We start from the raw sequence: 25566 nt of genomic DNA, 5'->3' as shown, positions 1-25566 counted from the left end.
GGTTGAACCCCCTGAGCCCCCCTCCACAGCAACACTGTACAGATATAAACTTACGTTCAAAATATGAAGTTTCTTGATAATTAAAAATTTGAGCCCCCCCCCCCCTGCTCCGCGGTGCCTGTTTAATATAACTTTTTCCAACTTTCTTACAGCACACTTGGATCTATACCCAATCATTTACGTTTCTCAACTTAATCTTTAACATCTGAAAATGAGAATCATTAAGTCCAGGTAACAAAGTCTTTTTAGTATTTTCAAAAACAGAGTCAGCGATTGCTCCCTCCCCCCTTATTTTATCGATCGCTGTGTTTCTGACCTCAAAGCCTCTTAAAAACAGAAACCAATAGCTTTTTGAATAATCTCAGGCTACCCAGTTTCGTAACCACACAAGATACACAATTTTCATATCAACACTAAAAAAGAGTGAAAAACAAAAATGCTTGTAGTTGTTTAAGTTATCCATTAACATTAAAACGGTAATTTTCATTTACATTGCATATTCTATAATACCTAAATTTTGTAATTCATATGCATTTAAAGATGTACTATGTATAATTAATATGAGTCAAATAAAGAGTCTGTTCTGCAAGAGGCCAAAGTCCATCATGGCCTAAACAGGGCTTTGTCGATGGCTATTTCAAGTTCCGGCGATGACAAAGTGTCGACCTCGTTTCCATCAGGGTAGTCTTGGCGGTTCGGCAAATTAGCCTCGAATGCGTATTTTCAGAAACTTTTGCAGAACATTATGTAATTATTTTCTCACGTGGGGGTCGGTCCAGGTTCCGTTTGACGCATTTGACAATCCAACGGATTCCATCTTCAATGTGGTCGCTAGAGGTAAAACAGGTGTATACAAACCAGTGATTTGTTCAAACAATAATCTTTATAAAAGTGTCATAAATCTCACTCCTATAAACTCTACATGTTATTGTGTCAGTTAAAATATGGTCAGTGGGCAAGTTACGAGACAAGCGTACAATTTATATCAGAGCCGTCGGAAGCGGAGGAGGGGGGGGGGGAGTGGGGTGGTTATGAATTCTGTTCCGACGGCACTGTTATATACATTAAATATTAATACCCAACTGTCAAAGGAAACTAAACATAGAGATAAAAGGAGACAATATTTCTTTTACAATTCATTCAAATTTATAATCTTTTGCAATACGATTTACAAAATAATCCAGAAACTTTCAAAAAGGGGTTTCAATAGCTAATAAAAATCAGCGTTTTAAAAAGCTGAAAAGATTTACAATGCAAGGATAATCAGGATCCGCCATTGGCTGCTCTAAATTTTTCCAAAAATTCACTGACAAAGCACCCCTAAACGGCAAAAACTCTTTCGTTTTTGAGGTCGAATTTTTTCAAGGAGGTTTCACAACTTTGCTCAAAATTGCATTCATCAGCTTGTTCGTTATTTGTTCTTAGCTTTTGATCAATTCTGAGGCTCGTGTTCTTATAAAACTGTTCTTACAAACAAAAGTATAAGGAGATGTTGCTCAGAATTCATAAATGAAAAATTGAAGAAAAATATAACAGTGTCTAGACTAGCTTCCACTGCTTGCACCAAGATAGCAAGAATCAGTTTTCGATGCCTTGTTTTTGCTACTTCTAAGTTCAAACATAGGGAAGAAAAACGATAAAGGAAGAAATTTTGAACCACATGGCCCAGGAGTTACAACAGCTTCCAGCAATTAGCATAGGACATCATTTCCCAATCAGCTAGCACCAATCCGACCTTATTCTGAAATCATAGCTGTTGGCAACTTTGAGGGGTTGGCCTCGGGCAACGAGGCTATCATATAGAAAATGAAACATCAAAACAAATTTAGCATAATCAGAACTATTGCCTCTATATGCAAAGTTGCCGCTTGCCTATAGAGAATGTTACCAATGGAGTCCTAAGGTGAAAACGAACTCCTTTTGTCTTCATAATAGTGGTTTTTTCGTGCATATGTAGATAGATTCCAAAACTGCTAGATGGAACGATGATCGGGCTTCACCAATAATCCGAAACATGTCGCCATTAAAGCTTTTTTGCACAATCTGTGTTTTCCAGTAAATGCTGCCCAATAGCAAAATCGTATGTTTAGTTTTAGATCTGCAAGACCGAGGTGGTTGTTCTCTTTGGGGATGAGTTTTGTTTCTAATACTAGGAGGAATTATGCTGTTTTATTCTATCCTCCAATCTTTGGGTAGTGCATCCTACGTAGCCAGAATCACACTGGCACGTAAACTCATAGATAAGGGAACTCTTTTGAATGGTAGGAACGCAATCCTTTTGAATAGATAGAAGAGCCTTTTTTATACTGTAAACAATAAGCGGATTAACAGCAAAGAAACAATTTATAATGGCCTGTTTTCTCTGCCTTTCAAATCGCAAGGAACTGTTACCGATCCAGGGCAGTTTCGCGGACCAAATTTTACATCAGCCGATAAATTTGCTATCTTCGGCTTAATGTAAACTGAAATGGCATCCTCTGAATAGCTGTTCTCCAGGAAAATCTTTTTTAGTTGTTCAAGCTCTGAGCCGAGTTTAGATTTGAAACAAATCATCAATGCCCTATGAGTAAAACATTAAAGGAGCAAACGTAGAGCCTTGTAGGAATCAAGGAATGGGTTCGCTGGTTATGCAATCATGAAAACAATTCATTCATTGTTACATGATTTAGTTCAGCAAGCAAACAGATCTGCAAACACAAAATGTCATTCTCAAAGCAACCAAATAAACTTACATATATTTCTTGTCTAGTAATTACTTGGTATCACTCAATGTCAACAAAAAACTTTGCTTACTTTTGCCGATTGTTGGATGAAAAACTGCTTTATGAACAAAGTAAAAAGTATGTTTATCTTTACTAGGGTCCAGAAATAAAACATTTGTTCAGACATCACAGGCAGTGACTAAGATGCAGCTGATAAAGCGGATATTGATCGTGAGTTTTTATAAAAAATGAGGCACACATCATTACATTTTTACATTATTTGTGTTGCTGTTTGCTCGTAAATGACTCACCTTCCCAGATCTGTCGGAAACGATCTGGAAATCACCATGGATGTTAATCACCCAACTTACCATCAATATTACCATTGCCTATATTACACGTAGCCAAGATCGTCTTCATGAAAAACAGCACAAAACATCAGGAGAGTATTCAAAGAGGGTGTAGCAAGTGTCATATGCCCAGTTTTCGCGAGTCGGTGCAATCTTAAGTTACACTCTTTTTTATAAGAATAATTTAAAAAGAACACGAGCCTTAAAATTGGTCAAAAGTTAAGAACAAATTAAGAACAAGCTGAGTCGGTGCAATAATTTGTTCTTAATTTAAGAACAAATTAAGAACAAGCTGAGCCAGTTTTCGCGAGTCGGTGCAATCTTAAGTTACACTCTTTTTTATAAGAACAATTTAAAAAGAACACGAGCCTTAAAATTGGTCAAAAGTTAAGAACAAATTAAGAACAAGCTGAGGCTGAGCTACTATCTATATATCTACTGTAAAATGCAATTTTGAACAATGTTTCATAGCAACAACGAGGATCTGTTGTGACTTGGGCGGGACATAGGTGTGTACCACAGAGAGGTAAATGTTTTCGAATAAGAAGATATTATATATATAAATATATATAGAGGTTTTCTGTCTCCTTCACAATAGGATCTTTAGCCATGTGTGGGTGCTTTTTTGGTGAATTTTCAAACTTGTCGGTATATAAAGGTTGTCTTACTCAATATGTTGGCAAATGAGGACTGAACACCTCCCTAGAGCGAAAACGCTAACAATCGCACTGCTTATACCCTATTAATCTGAGAACAAATTGAGAGCAATCCAGCCTCAGATTTTCGGAAAAATTAAGAACAGTCAGTCAGAACTTAAATTTACTGGTTCTTACAAAACAAGAGTGTAATTGCCAAAATCTTTAGCTGGTAATAAAAATTCCCCGACGGAGAAGAAATAGGAACAAATTTTTTTCATCTTTGTCTTGGTTGGGAAAATTTCAAGACACACTGCTGTCAAAAATTGTTCGACCTTAAGTGCGTCAAAGGACCGTACCAACGGCGACTGACCTAGTTCTAAGCAGGACAAATTTTGTGAGTCGTGTAAATCTGAAGTGAGTTGTTGGCGAGGAGTATAACTTTGGCGAAGTACATTGTCTTACTCCGCTCCTAACCGTCTACGACTATTCATAAGTTACAGCTCATACCAATCTGTATTTACCCAATCAAAGTTTTACGTGGCCGGTCAAATAACTAATAGAGAAAAACAGATTTGTAGGGCAGTTACCTCAAAAAAAGCAGTGATGACCTCGAAAAATATATCGTCAGGAAATACCACCAGAGGCGGACACTGGTCAAATATTTGGGGGGGGGCAAGCCTATTGTTTTAATAAGATGACGTCCCATTTCCCATTGTTTTAGAACAAAAGACCATTGTCCTATAAAGTATTTGGGGCGGTCAGCCCCCTCGCCCCCCAAGGGTCCGCCTCTGAATACCACCTTTATAATTGGAGACATAAAATGCCACGAGAACGACAGATTTAAAGTTTCATTGCGATTAAACGACCCTAGCAAACATAAACCGCGATTCCTGACTGTAATTTTCAATCAAAAAAAAAGACATTGCATTGTAGATAAAAAATATTTCAAAGTGATGAAAAATCAACTTTTTCTAAGGAAATTAATCATGATAAGCAGATACCGCGGAGCTGGGGGTTCCTTAGCCCCCCACTCTTTGCAAAAATGACACAAATTAAGTAATAGAGTACCAGAAAAGCCTCTTTTATACTGTTTTAGCTCTTCCCCAACTTTACTCAACGCTCCGCGGTGCCTGATAACTATTATTCTATTGAACAATTCAATCACACTGGACTAATTTTTGACCTGCTGATATTTGGATTTTTATTGAAACACTTCCTAATACCCAAATTATCACCAAAAAACGAAGAACCACAAAATAAGAAGCCTCTTATTCATCAATGAGCTGTAAAATCGAACACTTGAATAATAGCCAGGTGCTACGTCAATCGCAACTTGTTCTTTGTGATACCAAATATGGTTTCAAGAAAGCTGGATATATGGACCGCCAACAGCTTATCTCAGGCACTGCTTTGTTTATTAAAAATATCCAGTGCTGAGAAAAGGGGGTCAGGGGGGTCACTGACCTGGGGGCCCATGACTCAATCAAAGCTTTCTGAACATCTGCAAATAGGTTTTGTACATTGTCTTTGACATAAATATAAAGCAAACCTTTGTGTAGAGGATGCTTTTAATGAGTCGTTCTAGCAGATGATTTTTTCCACTCGACAACAGTTGCACAACTTCATGAAACATCTTCTTTGAAGTGACTCTTTTATGCATCAAAAGCTTTTGCTGAAAAGCAGTGCTGAGGAGAGGGGGGTCAGGGGGGCTACTGCCCGGGGAGGCCCATGACTTTAGGGTCCCATAGATAAAAGAGTCAATTATGGAGCTATAGCAAAGTTTTTTCGGAAATTTCATTTCCTTTGGACAATTTTAACGGTATTTCGGCAGATGCAACACTAGCAGGCAAAGTCATAAACAACCTTAATGCAATGAAAACACTTGGAAATAAGTGTTTTAAACTCAAATGCTTAAAGCTTGTTCAACAGCTGCATTGGTTGATGCTTCTTAGAAAAAGTGACTCCTTAATGATGTTAGGAGATATGTCATCTTTTTTGCTGCGCAGAATTTCGCTTTTTTTGCTAGGTAATCTTCCTTCAATCTTGTGTATAATCAAAGAATACTGAACCTCCCCATATCTCGCCAATTGACACGAATCGCCTAATTATTTTGGCTGTAACACTATCAATAATAAAAATGCCGACATTATCTTGAATTTTACCAAAAGCCTTTACCTGGTTTTCACTTCAAGATAGAGATATACTTGACTGATTTCCCATGGTCTTCAATTTTTTGGAACGACGATCTTCTTCCAAGGTCGAATCAACTAGTTTTTTATTGACATTGAAAGGTTGCATTCTGATTGCTAGATGTTAAGTTTTTCAAATTATTTGAATAGTGAAAATCTGTTTAGTCTCCTTCCACCACAAAAAAATCGTTTTAGCCCCCCTCAATATGCAGCATACTCCGCAGTCATTGCATTGAGGCCATCCAGAATTCAAACGAGGATGGTAATTTGATGTATGATTTGTTTTTTACAGTCTTTTCAAGTTGTTCTGATAAAACTTGAAAAACAAGCCTGACAGTTATCCTCGCGGTTTCAAGCTAAACAAGGCGTTTTGAGTGACGTAGAATACTTAAAAAACACCTGGTACAAAATGATCTTATTCAGGATAAGGAAACTGCGGTTTCGTAAATCTATAGATTAAAGTGCAAGGGTTTATCTATTGACAGAAGTGATACTTGAAAAGGCGTTCGTGTTTCAAAAACGCAGCCAAATAACAACCAACCTCACGCAATAAGAGAACCGCAACAGATTCATAAGAACAGTTATCTCTGCGAGATGCAAAAACCCAAAGTGCTAGGACCTTGCTGTGAAGGATTTTGTGGTCAATTATAACCAGGGAGAAGCAAAAATGTCCGTCAACATTAATTTTGTCCCCTTTGAAACTTAGAAGCTAAAATCGATGTCATAATTATCATCATGAAATATTTTACTGGCATTGATTGTGTGAATTTCTTTTGATAAAGCTATTCACTGAAATTTCCGTTCTGATAAAGCAGGCCGAAGGCTGTGATCTTCCCCAAAGTATAAACAATGTCAGAATATTTCGGAAATTTTATGACGTTGTTGGATATTGTTGGAAAATGTTATCCGTATCCCTCAAAATTTGACTCCAACCTCACCTATAACGCAAATTTTCCGTGTGTACTTTTATTACCCAAGCCCGAACGCTTTAGCCTCGAATTCCAGCCCCCCCCCCCCCAAAAACGATGCAAAAAGAGGGACGTTCAAAAGACTATTCTGTTGCCAGGGTAATAGACTAGTTACCAGGCCTCGGGGGGTGAAATTGTAATTAAAATCATATACAGTAGAAACCTGCATAAAAGAACTTTATCTTTTCAAGAATTTTCAACGTGGTTTAACGATTTTAACACTCTTAAAAAACTCTAAGATGCTGTAACTGGAAAATGTTCCTATATAGTAAGTTCTCTATCAAGCTTACCTCCTTGTGTGGAGAATCAATATAAATTGCTATGAAAGGTGTCTACTTCCTTGCAATTTACCCAACTTCCCTTCTCCCAGGAAAGCAGACAATTCTATGAATGATCCCTTAATACTGCACATGTATTCATTATCATACATGAATGAGTTTATGTTTCTTGCAGTTATCAAATGTCTCCTGGACTCAACTCGTTTGACAATTTTTCGGTACTCTAGTGATCAAGGCCGCCTGGAGGTCTTGGTCACCCTGGGACAAAATTGAAAAATGAGGCTCCTGTCTGTCTTTTTTGACACCACGCCCTTTAGATTAGCTTAAGTTTATTAATTTTCGTGCAATCGTATAAAACTTTTACCATTCTTAGGCATAATTCTGGTTCTTTTTATTAATTCCATTTTTTAAAACTGAATTAAAACAAACAACCACATATGGTTTCGAAAGTACATTATTTCTGAGACGCAGATTATAGAATAAATTACCAGATGAGATAAAGAACCACTCAGCCTTCCAATTTTCAAGAAACGTATAAAAAATGGAAAGGTGAAGATTGTAAATTAAGGCTGTATAAGAGCCATGTCGCAAAAGTTGGCTTTATTAATTGAAAAAAAATCAGACAAAGCTGCAAATAATTATTAATGTAGATGCATGTCAATACCGTTTATGTATTCATTAGACCTATTTTATATATTAATTTTACCTTTAATTTGTAATATTACCTTTGTTTAGTAGTAGGCCTACTTTTTTTAGCTTATTTACTCTAATATCTTAATAAATTGATAATAATAATAATAATAAAATAATCATTACTTCGATAATTAATATCATGAGGCCCCTTGGATCTTAAAGCCCTGGGGCAATTTGCCCCCTTGCCACTCTCTCGGCGGCCCTGCATCTGATGGGCCTATACCGTAAATCCACGAATTGCCCCCCCCCCTCGAATAAGCCCCACCCTAGAACTACAAATTGTCAATAATCCCCCGCGAATAAGCCCCCACTGCTACCGTAAATTCTCGAATTGGACCCCTCCATTTGATTATTGTTGCCATCTGAGGTTGCCTATATGGCGTTTTATTGAATTACCACAATAATTTATACTTTTGGTGATAATTAATTTCATGTCATAAAGAAATTCCTACAAAAATAAACGAGGTCTTTTAATAATGTCTTCTTAATGTATACAATAATTCTATAAGCCCCCCTCCTATAAGCCCCCTTCGAATAGGCCCCTTTCTAAAAATATCAAAAATAAACAAGCCCCCAGGGGGCTAATTCGAGGATTTACGGTAACATGTTTCCTTTAGTTGTTACTTTTCCCTTGCGTGCTTCTTTCAAAGCTCCGCAATACTGAAAGCACGTCATTTTTACACGCCTGTTTTTCACAACAACACGCTAATCCTGTCTTTCTTCTAATCAATATCATAAACTGCCTAGCCCTTCCTTCCATTTGTTTTCGCTTAAAAGGCCCTTAAAACTGTCCTGCAAACACAAGATATAAAAAATTTCCTTTAAAAGGATATAAATTTATGTCAATGTAAGTTAAAGTTACTTGTAAAATATAGCCTAGAATATGGACGGTATGTTTCTCAGGCACCGCGGAGCAGGGAGGGGGATGGGGGAGGGCTTGTGTGTTGGCAGACTAACACAAATATGGCTAAATAAAGCAAAGCCTCTTTTCATTTGGTTTTTTGCCCCTACCCCCACTTTTTCTAGACCCCCGCTCTGCGGTGCCTGTTTCCGCACGTCAAATACACTCTTTTTTATAAGAACCAGTAAATTTCAGTTCAGGCTGGCTGTTCTTAATTTTTTCGAAAATCTGAGGCTGGATTGTTCTTAATTTGTTCTTAATCTAATAGGGTGTAAGCAGTGCGAGTGCTAGCTTTTTCGCTCTAAGGAGGTGTTCAGGCCTCATTTGCCAACAAAGTGAGTGAGACAACCTTCATTTGCCGAAAAATTTGAATATTCGACGAAAAGCACCCACACATGGCTAAAAATCATTGTTTTTGAGAAAAAACGTTGTTCAAAATTGCATTTTACAGAAGCTCAACCTCAGCTTGTTCTTAATTTGTTCTTAACTTTTGACCAATTTTGAGGCTCGTGTTCTTATAAAACTGTTCTTATATAAAAAAAGAGTGTACAAGGTGATGCACGTTTAAAATAATACGTCAACGATTTGCTAGTTAATTAACGGTATGGATTTTCTGCAATAACGTAAAATTCTCATTTCACATAAATTTTAAATAAAATACATACGGTATGATCTATGAAATATGTTATACGATATATGATTTATGATATGATACGGTTAGATTATTGAGCCTCGCGCTGAATTGCATGATCTACTGAAGTCGAGGCAGCGTTGTTAGACGTCCGCTTGAATTGAGATCTCCAAACTACAAGCCTCGCTGATTAACTGGTTTTATTTAAAAATCGATGTAAAAAAAACCGGAAACGAGAATAGAGTAACCAAACTGCCTTTGGTGACAACATTTTATAGGGAGCATAAACAATCTTGCATTAGATACCGTGAGCTCAATTAAAATGAAGGGTCGAGTCGACTGATTTTTTACCGCACTGAAAGAATGACATACGAAGCTTTTTAAGAGCACGTGAAGGAGAATTTTAAAAACTGATAATCGTAAACGCATTTTCTATATTGAGTTTGAGAAGGTTACGAAATTTTTCGAAATCATTGCATGCTACAGCCAGATTTATTCAATTAAAAAAATGAAACACTTGGACGCAGAATAGACATTTCTGTTCGGGACACCCCGATTAGATAATCTCCGATTTTAAACAGATCCTGCGATAAAGTTTGGGATAATCCTTAAAAATCCCAAATTAAAACTTCCTTCAAAGCCTGTATAATTAAAAGAAATTCAGTTATAATAATTGCTCTTGAAGTTTCATCGCAGTCTACGGGGAGTTTCACATTACATTTCAATTTATATTCAAACAAAGTCTTAGGGGGCCAGTAATTTGAACTGTGTGACGTCATTTTAATTTGATCGCCTGTTTTGGCTGCGGTTTTGGCCTGCATTGCCTGAGTTTTATTTTTGATCAAATATCATTAAGAAGGCATAAAAAAGGATCTTATTTGCTTTGGTCGGCATTAACTGAAGGTTAAGCAATATTTTGCGTGACTGAGACGTTGAGCAAATTTCCTACGTTGCTTTTTGTTTGACGCGGTTAGCAACTGGTGAAAAGGTACAGTGATTCTGGATAAAAACACCGTGTTTTTCCGCCTAGGAATTTTGAAGTCAACAGTTACTTTTGCCGAAATAAAATAAGGCGGCACTGTCTAAGAACATTGAGTCCAAACCTTTGACTATTGCCTTTAACATTGAGTCAAAATCTGCATGTTTTAGAAATAGTATCGTGAAGAACGGTTTCATATATTAATTTGAACTTAATGCATCGACGTTAAACGAATACGAAGTATCTAATCAGGTATATGGGATTTAAATTAGTGTGACAGAAAAAATATCTCTGGGAAAAATGAATTGATTTCTTAAACAAAAATATCCCAAGACAACAAACGCAAAAGAGTCAAATAGCAGACATCTTAAGTGTCCGTTGTAGGGAGGTTCCCGTTGTAGGAAGAAGACCGATGTAGGGAGGTGCCCGATCTGGGGAAGTGTACGTTGTATAGAGGTGTCCGTTGTGGGGAGGTGTTTGTTTTAAAGTAGTGTCCATTGTAGGGAAGTGCCTGTTGTGAGGAGGTGTCCGTTGTAGGGACGTGTGTCCGTTGTAGGGAGTTGTCCATTCTAGATAAGGCTCCGTTGTAGGGAGGTATTCGCTTTAGAGAGGTGTCCATTGAACGGCGTATCCGTTGTAGGGAAGTGTCCGATGTAGGGAGGCGTCCACTATATGAAGGTGTCCGTTGTGGGGAGGCGTCAATTTTAGGGACGTGTGCCCGTTGTAGAGAGGTGTCTGCTGTAGGGAAGTGACCGTTATTTTATTGCCTCTTAGGACGTGACCGTTATTAGGAAATGTTTATGTTTTGAAACGGTCAGTTACGATTGGGATCCACTGTGGTACCCACAGCCAGGCCAAAGTTTTCAGTTTTGGACTTAAAGTTAGATTGCACGGAATATTGTCTGGCCTAATAATTAAATCTGGACTTTTAAGAAAAAAATGGTGCACATTCGCATCATATTAAAATTTAAAGGCAATCTGTCTCGTTGTGGATTTGTTATTGAGAACAATAGCTGGAACAATAGCCTAAACACGATTCCAGCGCTCCGCCATATTTTTTACAATGCGATAAATTAAAGGGGGACTGGAAACAATAAAAAACCCCTTTGTTCTTATAATCAATCAACGTCGTGACAGATTGCCTTTAAAAATCCTAGGCAAAAAACAAACTTTTAATCTAAAGCGCATTACTTCCCTTTGTGGATTCAAATGCCAAATATAACCAGCTAATCTAAAATGAATATTGGATTTTTTGAAGGGGAAAGTTTATTAGTTTTTTTGGTTTGGGTTTGAAAAATTATTCTAATAAAGCATGCATAGAAATACACGCTTTCACAGTGTATTTTTTGGGGTTCTTAAATTGGCATTTTCATGCGCATTTTTGCCTGCGTTTGTCATCTGTGTCTATCTGAATCTATCTGGCAACCATGCTCTTAGCCACAAGGACAAGGTAGTCTTAATTACTAAACATGCCTGCAAGACATGACTGAGGGGTAAACATTGCCACTTGCACCATATCAAAAAGCTTTTGCTTTACAGACAACGTTAACTGGATAAAGTGGTAGTCACAATGAGTAATCGTGCGGCATTACTTGAAATATTTTGATAAAATGAGACGATTTTCTTTGCACCTTTACGAAACACTGGTACTCAAGGAAGTATTGCACTTAAGGAGGAGCAGCAATAAACACTTTTCCCCTCCTATAACCCCTGTCTTTTCTAGCGGCACACTTCCATGGCTTTTATGATTGACCCCAGGGTAAAACATTTTGGACAAAGCTGTTTGTCTGTTGTTTGAAAGCGCATTTTATTGGGAAATGACTGTTTAAAGACATTCATTGTAATTTATTTTAAGCTATATTTTGACGTCATGGCTTATGAAATGAATTGTTCTAGTTGGCCGCCATACATGTTGTAAATCCTTCTATACAACCCCGACAGCTTATTCGCACAAACTCAATTTTGAAAAAAGGCCATATTACAGGGCATTATTGATGGGGAAAGGGGATTATCATGACAGTGGAGGTGCTTCAATGATTTACGGTGAATGCAAGAGGTCATTGCCTGTTTCAAACCATTTCAAAAAGTTAACTAAAAATAGCAGATAAACTTAGATACGTTCAATCAGGAAGGTATCTTGGTGGATTGTAGCCGAACCGCTATAAGTAGGGGACAAAAATTGAGGCCACGCCCTTTTTACTGTAAGAAGGCACTCTCCTTCCAGCAGCGAACGCCAATTTAATAAAAAAGGAACGTCCATTATTACTAGCTTTTGGTTACATGAAAGCAGTTTCAAAAACTGAGAAATGAATCATAACAGATTACTTTGCAAAAACACCACACCTGCCCAAACATATTCTTATTACACTTACAGCAAATACAGTTTTGTCGAGAACTGGGGGAATGTTCCCCCAGCCTGCTGTGGCGCCGCCATTGGTAGATTGCATTCACAGCCCTGGTCGCAAAAAACACATTTAACTAATTTTCGTGTTGCAGCTCAGTGCAGTGTCATAGATGCAAAGCGACGATGAAAAGAAGCATCTATATTCTGTGCTAACATTCAGCAATTTGCCGCTGATTTTAGAGGCAGCAATGTCGATAGGAAATGATTGACTTTGATGAACAACGTCATAGACATTATTATCGCGATCATTGAGTTGTCATGGTTGGCTTATCAATCCTCTTAAAACCACATTGCAAAGGAAGAATTGAAACAAAATTTGCATAGCGAAAGATCTGAGCAATGTTCAATTTGTTACTTCTAGTTATGACGTAAACATTGGTAAGCAAGGAGCTTTTCTAAAGCCTAGGGCAAAGATAGGGACCGTGATGTTTTAGCTGAAATATTTGTAATAACTTTTTGGGCCCCCTCAGCTCGGTGCCTGGGGCAATCAACTCCCTCCCCACAGCCCAGGGCACGAAAACCCACCCGACCATGTGACCGGGCGGTCGCAGGGAGCTTTTCATGAATAAAGCTCTGCAGGAAATTTTTTTAAAAATATACTTTTTTACAACTGGCACATTTGTTTCCTTCATGTTTATCAATTCATGGATGATTTTTGTCCGAGTAAGAACTTTTAACTTAAGAATTAAACGAGTAAGAATTGAGAACGAGTAAGTTTTGAATGAGTAAGAGTGGGTCGATAAGTGCAACCCACTGTTATTATTATATTCTGATGATGGTCCAAGTTTCAGCCTGATGTATCTTATTTTTTCGCATTTTTTTTAATGGAATTTCCTGTGCATATTAGTGTCCGGACATAAACTGTCCAAGTAATAAATGCTTTTTTGCTTATCGCTTTCTGCTTTTGCTGTAAAATTAAATTTCCAGTCTCCTTTTCAAAAATACTTCAAATTTTTTTCATTAAATTTTTGAATTCAGATTCGGGCTGAGGGCCGGAATTCTAGCCTAATACAGTTTTCATAATATTTAACGAATACATTCTCACGCAAGAGACTTAAAGCTCTGACATAAACTTATATTTCATTCACATAGATTCAAGTGTCCTGAAAATGTTTTCAACAACTACATAAATAGTTCATCACAGGAAATGTGTGAGCTCCAAATGAACTTAGAGACTGACGGCAATTGGGGAGCATTGTACGAGGATCGTCAACATAAGACCCCAGCCAATATCTTTAAATAAACATATAGCGTTCCAGGCAAAAATGAGGAAATTTTGAAAGACTTCTTTATATAGGCACGAGCAAATAGGATTGCATCTGCTGAGTGGACCTAAGTATTGATTAATTGGCACACGTGCGATAAGAGTTCCAGCGAGCACCGATCTTGTATTCAAAACCGTGAAAGGAGGACCGAATAGAAATTAATACGTTCCAGATTACCGGTCCCATTTCAGTACCGGCCTGGTTCACCGAGGCTTTTAGAAGGTCAGAAAATAAAGCCACGGCAATTAATAAACTCCAACACATGGAGAATAGGACGCAGTGAATTAGAAGTATGAACAAACTCACCCATTCAATGCAGAAATACCACGAACCAGACAATCCCTCTCATCAAATCTTACAGAGCTTTGCATGAATTTGCCTTTAATCTCATCTACGTTTGTAGCACTCTGGTTTTGAATAAGCAGATAATTATTATTGAACTAACAGTTATATCCATTGATAAATATTACAATGCAAATGTGATTCAGGGATTAAACAGCAGCAAGGCTTCTTATTAAAATTGAAGGCAAACGTCTTCTCATTTTGCGACAGCCCTTTTGTCTCAACCGATGAAATCTAATATGAAAAAGCATGGAAAATGGGAATGATCATAAAACAGAAAGCAAATCTTACTGGATTTTTTGCCCTTCTTACATTTAATGAGCCAAAACTGACGAGTCACTCTTTTGCATAATAATAGCAAAATTTGTCAAAAAGCAGGAAAGCAAGCATTGTATCACATTGTATCATATTATATCATATTATATCATATTGTATTGTATTATTCTATATTTTATTATATTATATTATATTATATTATATTATATTATATTATATTATATTATATTATATTATATTATATTATATTATATTATATTATATTATATTATATTATATTATATTATATTATATTATATCATATTATATTATATTATATTATATTATATTATATTATATTATATTATACTATATTATATTACATTAGTTTATATTATATTATATTATATTACACTATATTATATTATATTATATTATATTATATTATATTATATTACATTATATTATATTATTATATTATATTATATTATATTATATTATATTATATTATATTATATTATATTATATTATATTATATTATATTATTATATTATATTATATTATATTATATTATATTATATTATATTATATTATATTATATTATATTATATTATATTATATTATATTATATTATATTATATTATATTATATTATATTATATTATATTACAATGGAGAAACATTCAGTTTTACATAATTATCATACAAAATCTCATACATTTTAAGATACATATTGCGTTTTAAATGCATAATCATCAACGGCTTCATTGCAAGGTCGAAAAAAATTCATGGAAATTTCCATCCAAATAAAATAAAATGTTGATTTCAAGTTTGATCGATGGTAAATGCGTGAATGTGGTTTGGAGGGTAAATGGACTGTTTGAGTTGCCCTTGTAAGAAGCACAGCTGCGTGAAAACAACCTCAGCGAAATGAACATGAAAACTCAACATGGTAGATACGAATCAACAACGGGTCACTTGGTCAAGCTCAAAAACGAGATCTCATCAAATGATTCACAAAAAGTCAAGAACGTGCGTTTGCCCATTGACTAGGTGCACGGCTACGGTCTAAAGAGCTGTTCGTTCAGTTGTATAAACTGTGTTTTTGTTTTGAAATTGTTTTTGAAAAAAGTTTTTGAAATTGCAGTATGTACAAAGGTTGAGTATTTCCTAAACAGAACTGCCGTCTCAAAAATGTGATAAACTTTGAAGGGACACTTCATTCACAAAACAACAGGGTTCAACTGATAGGCAACAGGCTCCTTGAAAACAAACACTAGCTAGTCTCAAAAAAGTGCTCAAGGTTGAAAAAATATATTACTTGTTCTAAGGCAGAGAAGGAATATAAAAGGAATATAAAATAAATGTTGTTGTTAGGAATATAAAATAAATGAATAACATATCTGTTTCAGGTGTTAACAGGATGATAGACTTGAGGTTTGCAGTTTTCGAAAGCATGGTTTGGCAGATGCGAGCAAAAAAGCAAATGATGTTTAGCTGGCCTTTGAACCCCAAAGGATATTAATACAAAGTTTTTAGTTGCTACAACCCGAGCTGTACCCAGCTCCCCCAATATTCTAGAACAGTTTACCCTGCAAGATAAAATATTTTTATGAAGCTTTCAAGCATATTTTCAAACAAAACTATCCTTGACTAAATTCAACTTTATTTAGCGTGGTCTATGTGTTTGTCTTCTTCATGCATCCCTTCGTGCTCATGCTAACGTATTAATGAGGGCCTAATGAATTAACAACAGAGGCATGCATGGTGGGAAGTTTTATGGGCCAGGAAAATCAGGTTTTTAGGGGCACACCATTTTGAAGCTCATTGTTTCTTCTTGCCATCACTTACAACTTGGCAATTTTTCAAATTTTGTACCACAAAAGGATTTTTTACTTATAATATGTTGAAAATGAGTGTTGCGGAGGCAGAGTGGGACCTTATTTCACTTCTTTTCTGGCAAATCTGATGTTACAATTAATAAAAGCTTAAAAAGAAGAAAAATCCAAGGGGCCCACATGAGCAGTTCAAGGGGCCTACCTGGAAATTTCCCAATTCCTGGTGGACCACCGCGCTCCTGATTAACAAGGTGTAATCAAGCAGAACCTTGTTGAAATGAGCGTAGCGATTGCTCACGAAACATGAGGCTCATCCATAATTCTATGTTACTCGCGGATCTTTTTAAAGGCAACAACATATCGGCGTAGAATACATCACAATTTACTATCAAAGCAAAACTTTATCTCACGTGCTTTGGAAGAGCACATGTTGGAGCTTGCAGGACACATTCTTAAAGACACATTTTGCAGAACACACTTTGCAGGACACATTCTGACACGTGCCACGTGACACGTGGAAGATTTTTGAAGGAAACGTGAACTTGCAGGATACAATTTTAAGCAGTGAAATTGTGCTCTAATTAAGTGTTGTTCTACCTAGTTTGATCCACGACACAGTTTTTCATAGAAAAGTCACGAGGCACACCACCAACAGACAATGTTTAAAATGAAACTTTGTGGCCTATATTGACAATATATAATCGTTCTCAACAAAGTGTCTTCAATAGGAATCAAAAGTAGCTTAAAGAATTTTGTAACTTGAAGCAATAATCTACTTACAAACTGATCTTCTCATAAAAACACAGCGCATATCAAAATTTCCGATTTCTTTTCAAGCATTTAGTTTGCCTGTAAACAGGTTTTGTTGGAATGATAAGTGCATATCTTTGTAATAATTGATGACGCAAGTCAGTTTTATCCATTAATCATTTGTGGATAAATTCAGTCATTGCTAATCCCCATAATTTAGAGACAGTTTGAACTCATGAAACCTAAAGGAAACAGTTGAGTGTGATGTTTCGTGCCTAAAAGCAATCGCTTAATTCCTACAACTAGGGGCAATCTGCGCCGGTCTCAAGCGTTTGTAAACAATAGGAAACTGTAAAGACAACCTCCCTATATTTGAGTGACAGTCAAAAAAATTGATACATTTTATGATTGAATTGAGACAAAATTCGTAAGAAAGAAAACATTACTTTTGGCAGTACTTATTTTTTGGACAATGTAAGGGTAATTGATGGGAATTTAGGGGTTAAATTATGGATAAACCGAAGAAAAGGTACAAAAACTCTCTTGAGGACTAAAATTTCTACAAAACCAAAAGCAAAGTCAAAGCACAAAAGGCCAGAAAACTTCCCTAGAATTCTTGAACCTTTCGAATAAAAAACCACCTTATAAAGATCCTCAAACAAACACTCATCTAGCAAATAAAGCTCCCAAAAAGGGTGTGAATCTATTACCAACTCGAAGTAATGCTCATATAGTCACGGGTTCGGATTTTTCTCTGGAAAACGTGCAAGGTTTCGGGTTTTGAATACTGGATTTCCCATACTTTAGTTCGAGTTTGCACCACAAATGAATTTACCATCGATAAAAGAGTTATTACAACCTGGGGTCCTAAGGAAAATCAGAGATGACGACCCTGTTTTGGGACTGCAAGAGCGTGTAAAGGTGTGAAAATACTAATTTTTATCGTTAAGTTGGTGGAGCTTATATATAGAAGCTTCAGATTAGATACAGAATCGCAGCCTTAACAACATGGACATATGAATAATTTGGTGCCCTAAACCGCGTTACGCCATTGACCTCCTCTATTCCCCTCTTCTGCCCCTGTCCGATATAACGAGATGTTATGGTTCACCAATATGATCGTGATGAGAAGGCTTGAGCGAAATAAATTTCAACGATAAAAGGCGAGAAAACTTTATGAGGATGGCTCATTGGTTGGGGTTGGGGACTATAGATCCAATGCTTTTGGGATAGAGTAAGGAGAGATACCAGTCCTCTTTTATTCCAGGCGTGGGTATCATGAAGTGTGAGTCTCACTTAAATCACACAAGTCCTCGATAACAACGCGTTGTAGTCTTGACTCTTTAGTCTGAATTGCGCATGATACAAATTTTGGACAAAGATGACATCAGTAAAGTAATTTTCCCTCCAGCTGAGTAACGGATGATTTTAAAGCATACTTTAGAGCTGCCGTTTGAGATGAGAAGCTGACTTAAAAGCTGTGCATTTTACGTATAGTATGACAACAGATTGTTGAGCTCTATATACTGAATCAACTGTGGGTTTCTGTTCAAGTGGGCCGTGGGATTCGTCATTCGATACGTGGGCTCGTTATACAACAGCTTCTGCTCTGCAATGTCTTTCTCATGGGACAGAGGTTTCAAAAGATGGTTTCATTTTCTATGCATGACACAACGCTTTCCCAGATTCTCCACTCTATAGTTGGTTTTTACACAAAACATCTTTGATGAAGGTAGAAATTAGAAGACACTTGTTTTTGAAAGCATGACAAATAAAATAAGTAAGGTTTCTGTTTTGTTATGAGGTAATTGTGACCGAAACATCGAAACAAATTTCAGTTAAATGATTACCAAATGCTGCTTTTAGAAAATTATCACTTACATCTTTGTCTTGTTTGTTTGCAAGTAGCAGCAGAGGGATGCCATCCAAGTTATCATGGATAAATGTACTCTCTAGAAGAAAAAATAGAAAGAGATCTCAGTGAAAATGGAAACTAATTTTATCATTGCAATTAAAAAGGATCAACTAAGTCAAAAATACATTAAAACTAGCAACGGCATTTCAATAAAAACATACGAGGACTGAGTGACCAAAGACTGTAACAGACATGTGGCTTGATGGGAACTATGCGACGTATCATTTTACAGCGATAAAGAAAACATTTCACCTTGTTGTTAAGCTTACGAAATGGTCGTACTAAATGTGCACATGGGTACATTAACATAAGAATAGCCACTAAAAGGTTCAAAAAGGTCATGCTAATCTGAGAAAAACATTTTCATATAATATTTGAAACAAACAGATTTTGCTGCAATCTGTTAGTTTCACTCGCTACTGCTAATCCTTCGAGTACATTATCGCAAAGAAAGAATGAAATTCGAACTACTTTTCTAATTGGAAAGCAAAATGATAAGCTGCATCTTATTAAGGGATTTCTCGAAGCTGCAGTTCACCGTTTGAGGCACGAAAATAAAAGATTGTTTTTACTCAAAACTCTAACTCTTTCGATAGCAGCGTAGACATCTGGCAAATTAAGTTTTGAACATCAAAAGTATTTTTGATAGTTTTTTGCTCGAGTACAAATTTTAAACTCCGCTGGTGAAACGCACGGAGACAGAGACTTTCAGATGGAGAATAAAAAGTAACTAAGCCAATACATAATTCAAAATCAAGCATTCGAAAGAAGTGTCAGATAGACCAAGACTTATAAACATGAAACCGTCAATTACAAGAAGAATGCCAATAATGAAAATGGAGCAATAAGAAAGATTTTTATCAAGAAAAATACACTTAGAGCATCAACTAGGAATAAAAATTTATTTAAAATCAACAAGTGACCTGGCACAAAAATTTGGAATACCGAAATCATCTTTAAGTCAACACAGCTTTGCAACTTTGATCTTTTTTAACCAGTTACTTGTTGAAAATATCAGACTTTGGCAAGAATGTTTTTCAAGAAGGTAAAACCTTTCTGGACAATTTCACATAAAAGGAAAAGTGATCTGGTAAGTCACTTAAAATAATACGGAATTGAAGCACAAACCAAGGATAGCCATCGATTCATCAATTCTTGTCTTGTCAGATGAGTCGACGATATACATGACGCCATGTGCATCTGTATAATACTGAAATGGTAGACACATTGTTTACATTAGAAGCATGTATAAAAAATATTGGGTTTAAAGTAATAAAAACTAAGAGTATATAAACAAAAAAGCAGGCTGTCAAAGACAAGAAAATCAAAAATATACTTTAGAAATACTTTAGCAATTTACTTTAGAATAAAATGAAGAAGTTTATGCAGTCTTGATAAAATGCAAACAAACATTTCACCATTACATCACCTAATATTGCTAGTAAAATTTAAATTTATACTTAAGATACATATAAGTAATACCGGGAAGAAACAAATCAAGAAAGAGAAGAAACAAAGGAACTCAAAATGTTGGCAAAATTAAAGGCAAACAGAACCAAAGGCTTGAAGGTATATTGAATTGATATATTTTTAAACTTTTTTGAAAACTTGAAAAAAGATAAAAAACGTTTCACAATTGGCACAAAAAATTAGGCTGAAATGGCCCATGAAAATTAGCTAAAAAAGAAACAACATGCAAAAACTTAAATGCTGTATCAAAAATGTGAAAAACATGATTAAGAGGCATTGATTCATTATTATTTTGGACATAGATATTGAATTAACGGTAAAAACAGAGTCTCAATGATACAAAGATTGGATAAAAGGAAACTAAATGCTGGAGACAAAGCTAGGCTTGGTGGTATAAGTATTTGATGTTTAGGTAACATTGCTTTTAGCATTTGAAATTTTATAGGGGAACTGCTTTAACAGGGAGCTTCAGGAAAAGACAGAAAAGATAAAGATGTAAACAAAGAAGAAAGAGAAACACATCATGTAAAGATGTGGCAAAAAGCAATACCTGTAGAAGAAAACAGAAGAGGTATACACAAAAGGCCAGGGAAGAAAAAGAAAACCAAGAAGAAATAAGATAAGAAGAATCAAGAAAACTTTGAAAATGATAGAAAATTAAAAGAGCCTTTGGGAAGAAATGAGGTTTTTAAATCTAAAAAAACTCAAATACTGAAGATAAACAGAAGAGGTATACACAAAAGGCCAGGGAAGAAAAAGAAAAGCAAGAAGAAATAAGATAAGAAGAATCAAGGAAACTTTGAAAATGATAGAAAATTAAAAGAGCCTTTGGGAAGAAATGAGGTTTTTAAATCTAAAAAAACTCAAATACTGAAGATAAACAGAAGAGGTATACACAAAAGGCCAGGGAAGAAAAAGAAAAGCAAGAAGAAATAAGATAAGAAGAATCAAGGAAACTTTGAAAATGATAGAAAATTAAAAGAGCCTTTGGGAAGAAATGAGGTTTTTAAATCTAAAAAAACTCAAATACTGAAGATAAACAGAAGAGGTATACACAAAAGGCCAGGGAAGAAAAAGAAAAGCAAGAAGAAATAAGATAAGAAGAATCAAGGAAACTTTGAAAATGATAGAAAATTAAAAGAGCCTTTGGGAAGAAATGAGGTTTTTAAATCTAAAAAAACTCAAATACTGAAGATAAACAGAAGAGGTATACACAAAAGGCCAGGGAAGAAAAAGAAAAGCAAGAAGAAATAAGATAAGAAGAATCAAGGAAACTTTGAAAATGATAGAAAATTAAAAGAGCCTTTGGGAAGAAATGAGGTTTTTAAATCTAAAAAAACTCAAATACTGAAGATAAACAGAAGAGGTATACACAAAAGGCCAGGGAAGAAAAAGAAAAGCAAGAAGAAATAAGATAAGAAGAATCAAGGAAACTTTGAAAATGATAGAAAATTAAAAGAGCCTTTGGGAAGAAATGAGGTTTTTAAATCTAAAAAAACTCAAATACTGAAGATAAACAGAAGAGGTATACACAAAAGGCCAGGGAAGAAAAAGAAAAGCAAGAAGAAATAAGATAAGAAGAATCAAGGAAACTTTGAAAATGATAGAAAATTAAAAGAGCCTTTGGGAAGAAATGAGGTTTTTAAATCTAAAAAACTCAAATACTGAGATAAGCATCACTAGTATAAAGTTTTTGAACCTTCTCAAAGACATTAGCAAACAATTCTTGTTTTACAAGGATGATGAACTATAAGCAGGAATCTGTATTGTTTTTGAACATTTTCTTATTTTTTATAATCATTAACAAATGTATTGTATCACTATCAATTTTTTGAAGAAAGAGCTGTTCAAATTTTGTTTACAACTTGCTTTTCTTTTATTTGACTTGCTATCCAAAGAAATCAATAGAAAGCAAGATTTTTGCACTTAATTAAAAAAAACTTGAGGAGGAAAGAGCATTGTTTTGGGAGTCAGAAAGCTCAAGATAACACAATAAAATTTTTCAGATTTGAAAAAATAAGAATGTTAACTAGAAAGAAAAATGAAGTGATGAAAAAACACAACAAATATTGAAACAAAAACAGTGTACCTTATCCCAAAGAGACTGGAGATCTTGCTGACCACCAAGGTCCCAAAATATCAGTCTAATCCCTTCAATATCAATGCGGCCAACTATAATGTAAAAAGACAATCAAATAAACATTTTCCAAGTGTCAAAAATGATATGTTGTCTGGGATTTTACTTATGAAATTTGGTAGACAAATATCTCTCATATACCAGTTACCCATATGTGAACTTGCTTCTAAATTGTTTAGTGCACAAATCATTCATTCCAGATAGTAATTAGGTCAGTTTTGTGATAAACAAGTTAACCCTGTTTCAAAAAGTAAACTACTTTTATGGCACCCAAGTACATCACTATTTCTAACCCCCTTTTATCTATTTAAATATCTTTCACCCATACTCATCATCAGGTTCCATCTTCTACCATGACCCTCCAACTATCCAAAAATCTGAGGGTTTGTTGTCAAGGTCATAGATAAAACTATGTTAAATAAAAACAAACTTGCACAATTAGTTGAAATGATATCAAAGGTTGATTGATATCAACTCTCTTCTGATTTGCTAAAACACAACCTTGTTTCCAGCCCTCCCTATTTAAAACACCACATACTCCAACAGCCCTGCTTGTTCTCACTTCCTGCTCATGCCAGTCCCTTGGCTTTGCTTACTATAAATGCATTTTACATACCATTCATTCCAACTGTTGGATGAATCTTGTCAAATGGTATTCCTTTGTAGTTTAGAGCAAATTTTCTTTTTATGTTTTCCAACAATGTCTGAAATAAAAACAATCAAAGTTAAATTAGAAGTGGATGAAAAAATAGGATCAAAAAATACATATAGCAATCAACCATTTGCAGCACACAAATGTATTCAACATATTACTCTAATACATAATATTTTTTAAATGAACACAGAACTACATCAGACCTGGTTCATTGTTAGTTCATTGAAATCAAATCACTTTAAAAGAGGGATATAATCAAAGTGATTTCAAAAAATTTCTATGAAGTAATTTGGATATGAGATCAATCTGATTACTTAGACATTGTTTGACATTAGGCACTTAAAAAGCTTTCAAAATGTGAAGTTTGTGCAGTGCTTATATTAATGTTTCTTTTTCTGTATTATTTAATACTCATTATTACATTCTAATAAACATTTATTTGGGTGACAGCAGCCACTGCAATTGTCCTTGCTAATTTCAAGTAAAAACAAGAATGAAAATAGTTAGTATTGTAGTGACTCTGCCTAGGCCTGTTTACATTAATCTTTCCTTCTAATTCATTTGATCACATTCTCACATCGCAGCAAAGGCATCCACTACGTCACTCTCATTTCACACATTCACTAGTCCCTATTTTTTACTTCATCTTTGCCACATTATTCAATTTTCTCATCACCTTGACTTTCCCTTCCAATCATTTGTTTTCCCTCACATTATTGGTGTTAATTTTAGATATTAATTATTCTATATAAGTATGTTAATTTGTAAGTGATTTTAGTTCATTTAGAATCAAGACACACAATAGGCACATCCTCTCTTCTCCAGCACTATGGTCTTGAGATATTAAATAGGACTCACTGGGTTTGCAAACAGCACGTTAGTCATGGATAGATTTATTTAGTGCCTACATCGCTTGTTGTTCTGATGTACAAATGTATGAAATATTTTACAATTAAAGATTGTTTCAAATTAGCTAATGTACTCTCATCCCAAATGAACACATCAACTGACACAATCTCAGCAAATTTAAGCCTGTTTTCAATGAAGGGACTTTTTCATTTCAAGTATGTGCACACTGAGATTCCTTAAAATATTGCTTGCAAGAATTTTGTGTGTAAGAATGTTGTGGTTGGTAACCAGGTAAACCTTTAATGATTCACATCTTTCTCACCAATTGTTTCCAAGTATACAAGAGAGATTGTTCAATAAACTGATTTATTTCCTCCCACAAATCAAAAGTATTTGGCTTCTGTGTATAAAAAACTTAACAATTTGTTTACAAATCTTACAAATCTGGTATAAACAAAAATATCTTGCTGATGATCTCTCATCTGATATGTTGTACCTAATCAAACTGGTTTTTCTCCAATATCCTACTGCTTAAGAGAAAAAGACAAATGCAGTTTGTGATAACCAATGTTTAATAAAAGTACTATGTAGAAAGCTTCAAATGTAGAAAACAAGGTTTCTGGATTTTATGTCTAGATCTTCTGGAAACTTGTACTCGACAATGATAAATGGATTCTTAGAGAAAAGTTTTAAAAATTGGATGATGAATGCAAGGGGCAGTAAATTCAAGTATCATAGATGCGAATTTTAACTGTCCCATATATGCATGGCGTAAGATTAATAAATAAGTATCAACTCAACATAAAAATTATTTCATACATGATCTCGATCTCGCCGGCTAATTCTTAAAATCACTTCACGTTGCTTCCTTACAGATTTTTGCTATCCTACTTTTGAACTTTCGGATAAGTGTTAAAATAGCCAAAAAGAAACTTAAGTCTAAATGGATTGCGGGCAGTTATTTTCTTAATCACCAGTGACATGTCATTTTTTCCTTGGTTCTTTCTCTAAACAATAATGGCCTTCAAAATCAAGTACAGAATGAACAATTTGTCACGCGTTTTCTTACCGTTTTACCGGCATTATCCAAGCCAAGAATGAGCACACAGTATTCATCTTTTTGGAAAACATATTTCCACAGTCCAGAAAGAAGTGTAAACATTTCTCATTTGTCTCTAGATGAACAAGTTTGCCCTACATGTTTAATCTAAACTTCCTCCATAAATTTTCAGGTCAACTTGACATCAACCATGTTCATTTGATTTAAAACCCCGAGAAATGAATTGAATTGCGCATACTATTCCCGTACCCCTGTGCTAGCCACAGAAGCGAATGTGACGTAGAAAGCTAGAAGCAGG

General features: G+C 35.2%; 1 protein-coding gene across 1 annotated transcript; it reads right to left on the bottom strand.

Annotated features, from left to right (window-relative positions):
• Positions 1-440: 440 nt before the first annotated feature.
• On the bottom strand, positions 441-25500 carry LOC135689216 (ADP-ribosylation factor-related protein 1). Its single transcript, XM_065206369.2, has 7 exons — positions 25278-25500; positions 23321-23408; positions 22657-22739; positions 20226-20307; positions 19064-19134; positions 14305-14405; positions 441-831 (listed from the first exon to the last, which is right to left on the bottom strand). Exons 1-7 carry the CDS (start codon positions 25368-25370, stop codon positions 744-746), a joined length of 606 nt encoding a protein of 201 aa, XP_065062441.1. The 5' UTR covers positions 25371-25500; the 3' UTR covers positions 441-743.
• Between the last annotated feature and the right edge of the window lie 66 nt (positions 25501-25566).

Source organism: Rhopilema esculentum, chromosome 9 (assembly GCF_057945365.1).
Source record: "Rhopilema esculentum isolate cy_ngs chromosome 9, ASM5794536v1, whole genome shotgun sequence".
NCBI classification, from domain to species: domain Eukaryota; kingdom Metazoa; phylum Cnidaria; class Scyphozoa; order Rhizostomeae; family Rhizostomatidae; genus Rhopilema; species Rhopilema esculentum.
This window is presented reverse-complemented; position numbering and strand designations above follow the sequence as displayed.

Bases quoted from the DNA above. Each gene is read 5' to 3' on its own strand.
- LOC135689216 (XM_065206369.2), bottom strand. From the start codon at position 25,370: ATGTTTACACTTCTTTCTGGACTGTGGAAATATGTTTTCCAAAAAGAT. The intron at 20,308-22,656 runs GTACACTGTTTT...CTACCATTTCAG, and splicing joins TCCAGTCTCTTTGGGATAAG to TATTATACAGATGCACATGG. The intron at 19,135-20,225 runs GTTTGTGCTTCA...TTTTTCTTCTAG, and splicing joins TGAATCGATGGCTATCCTTG to AGAGTACATTTATCCATGAT.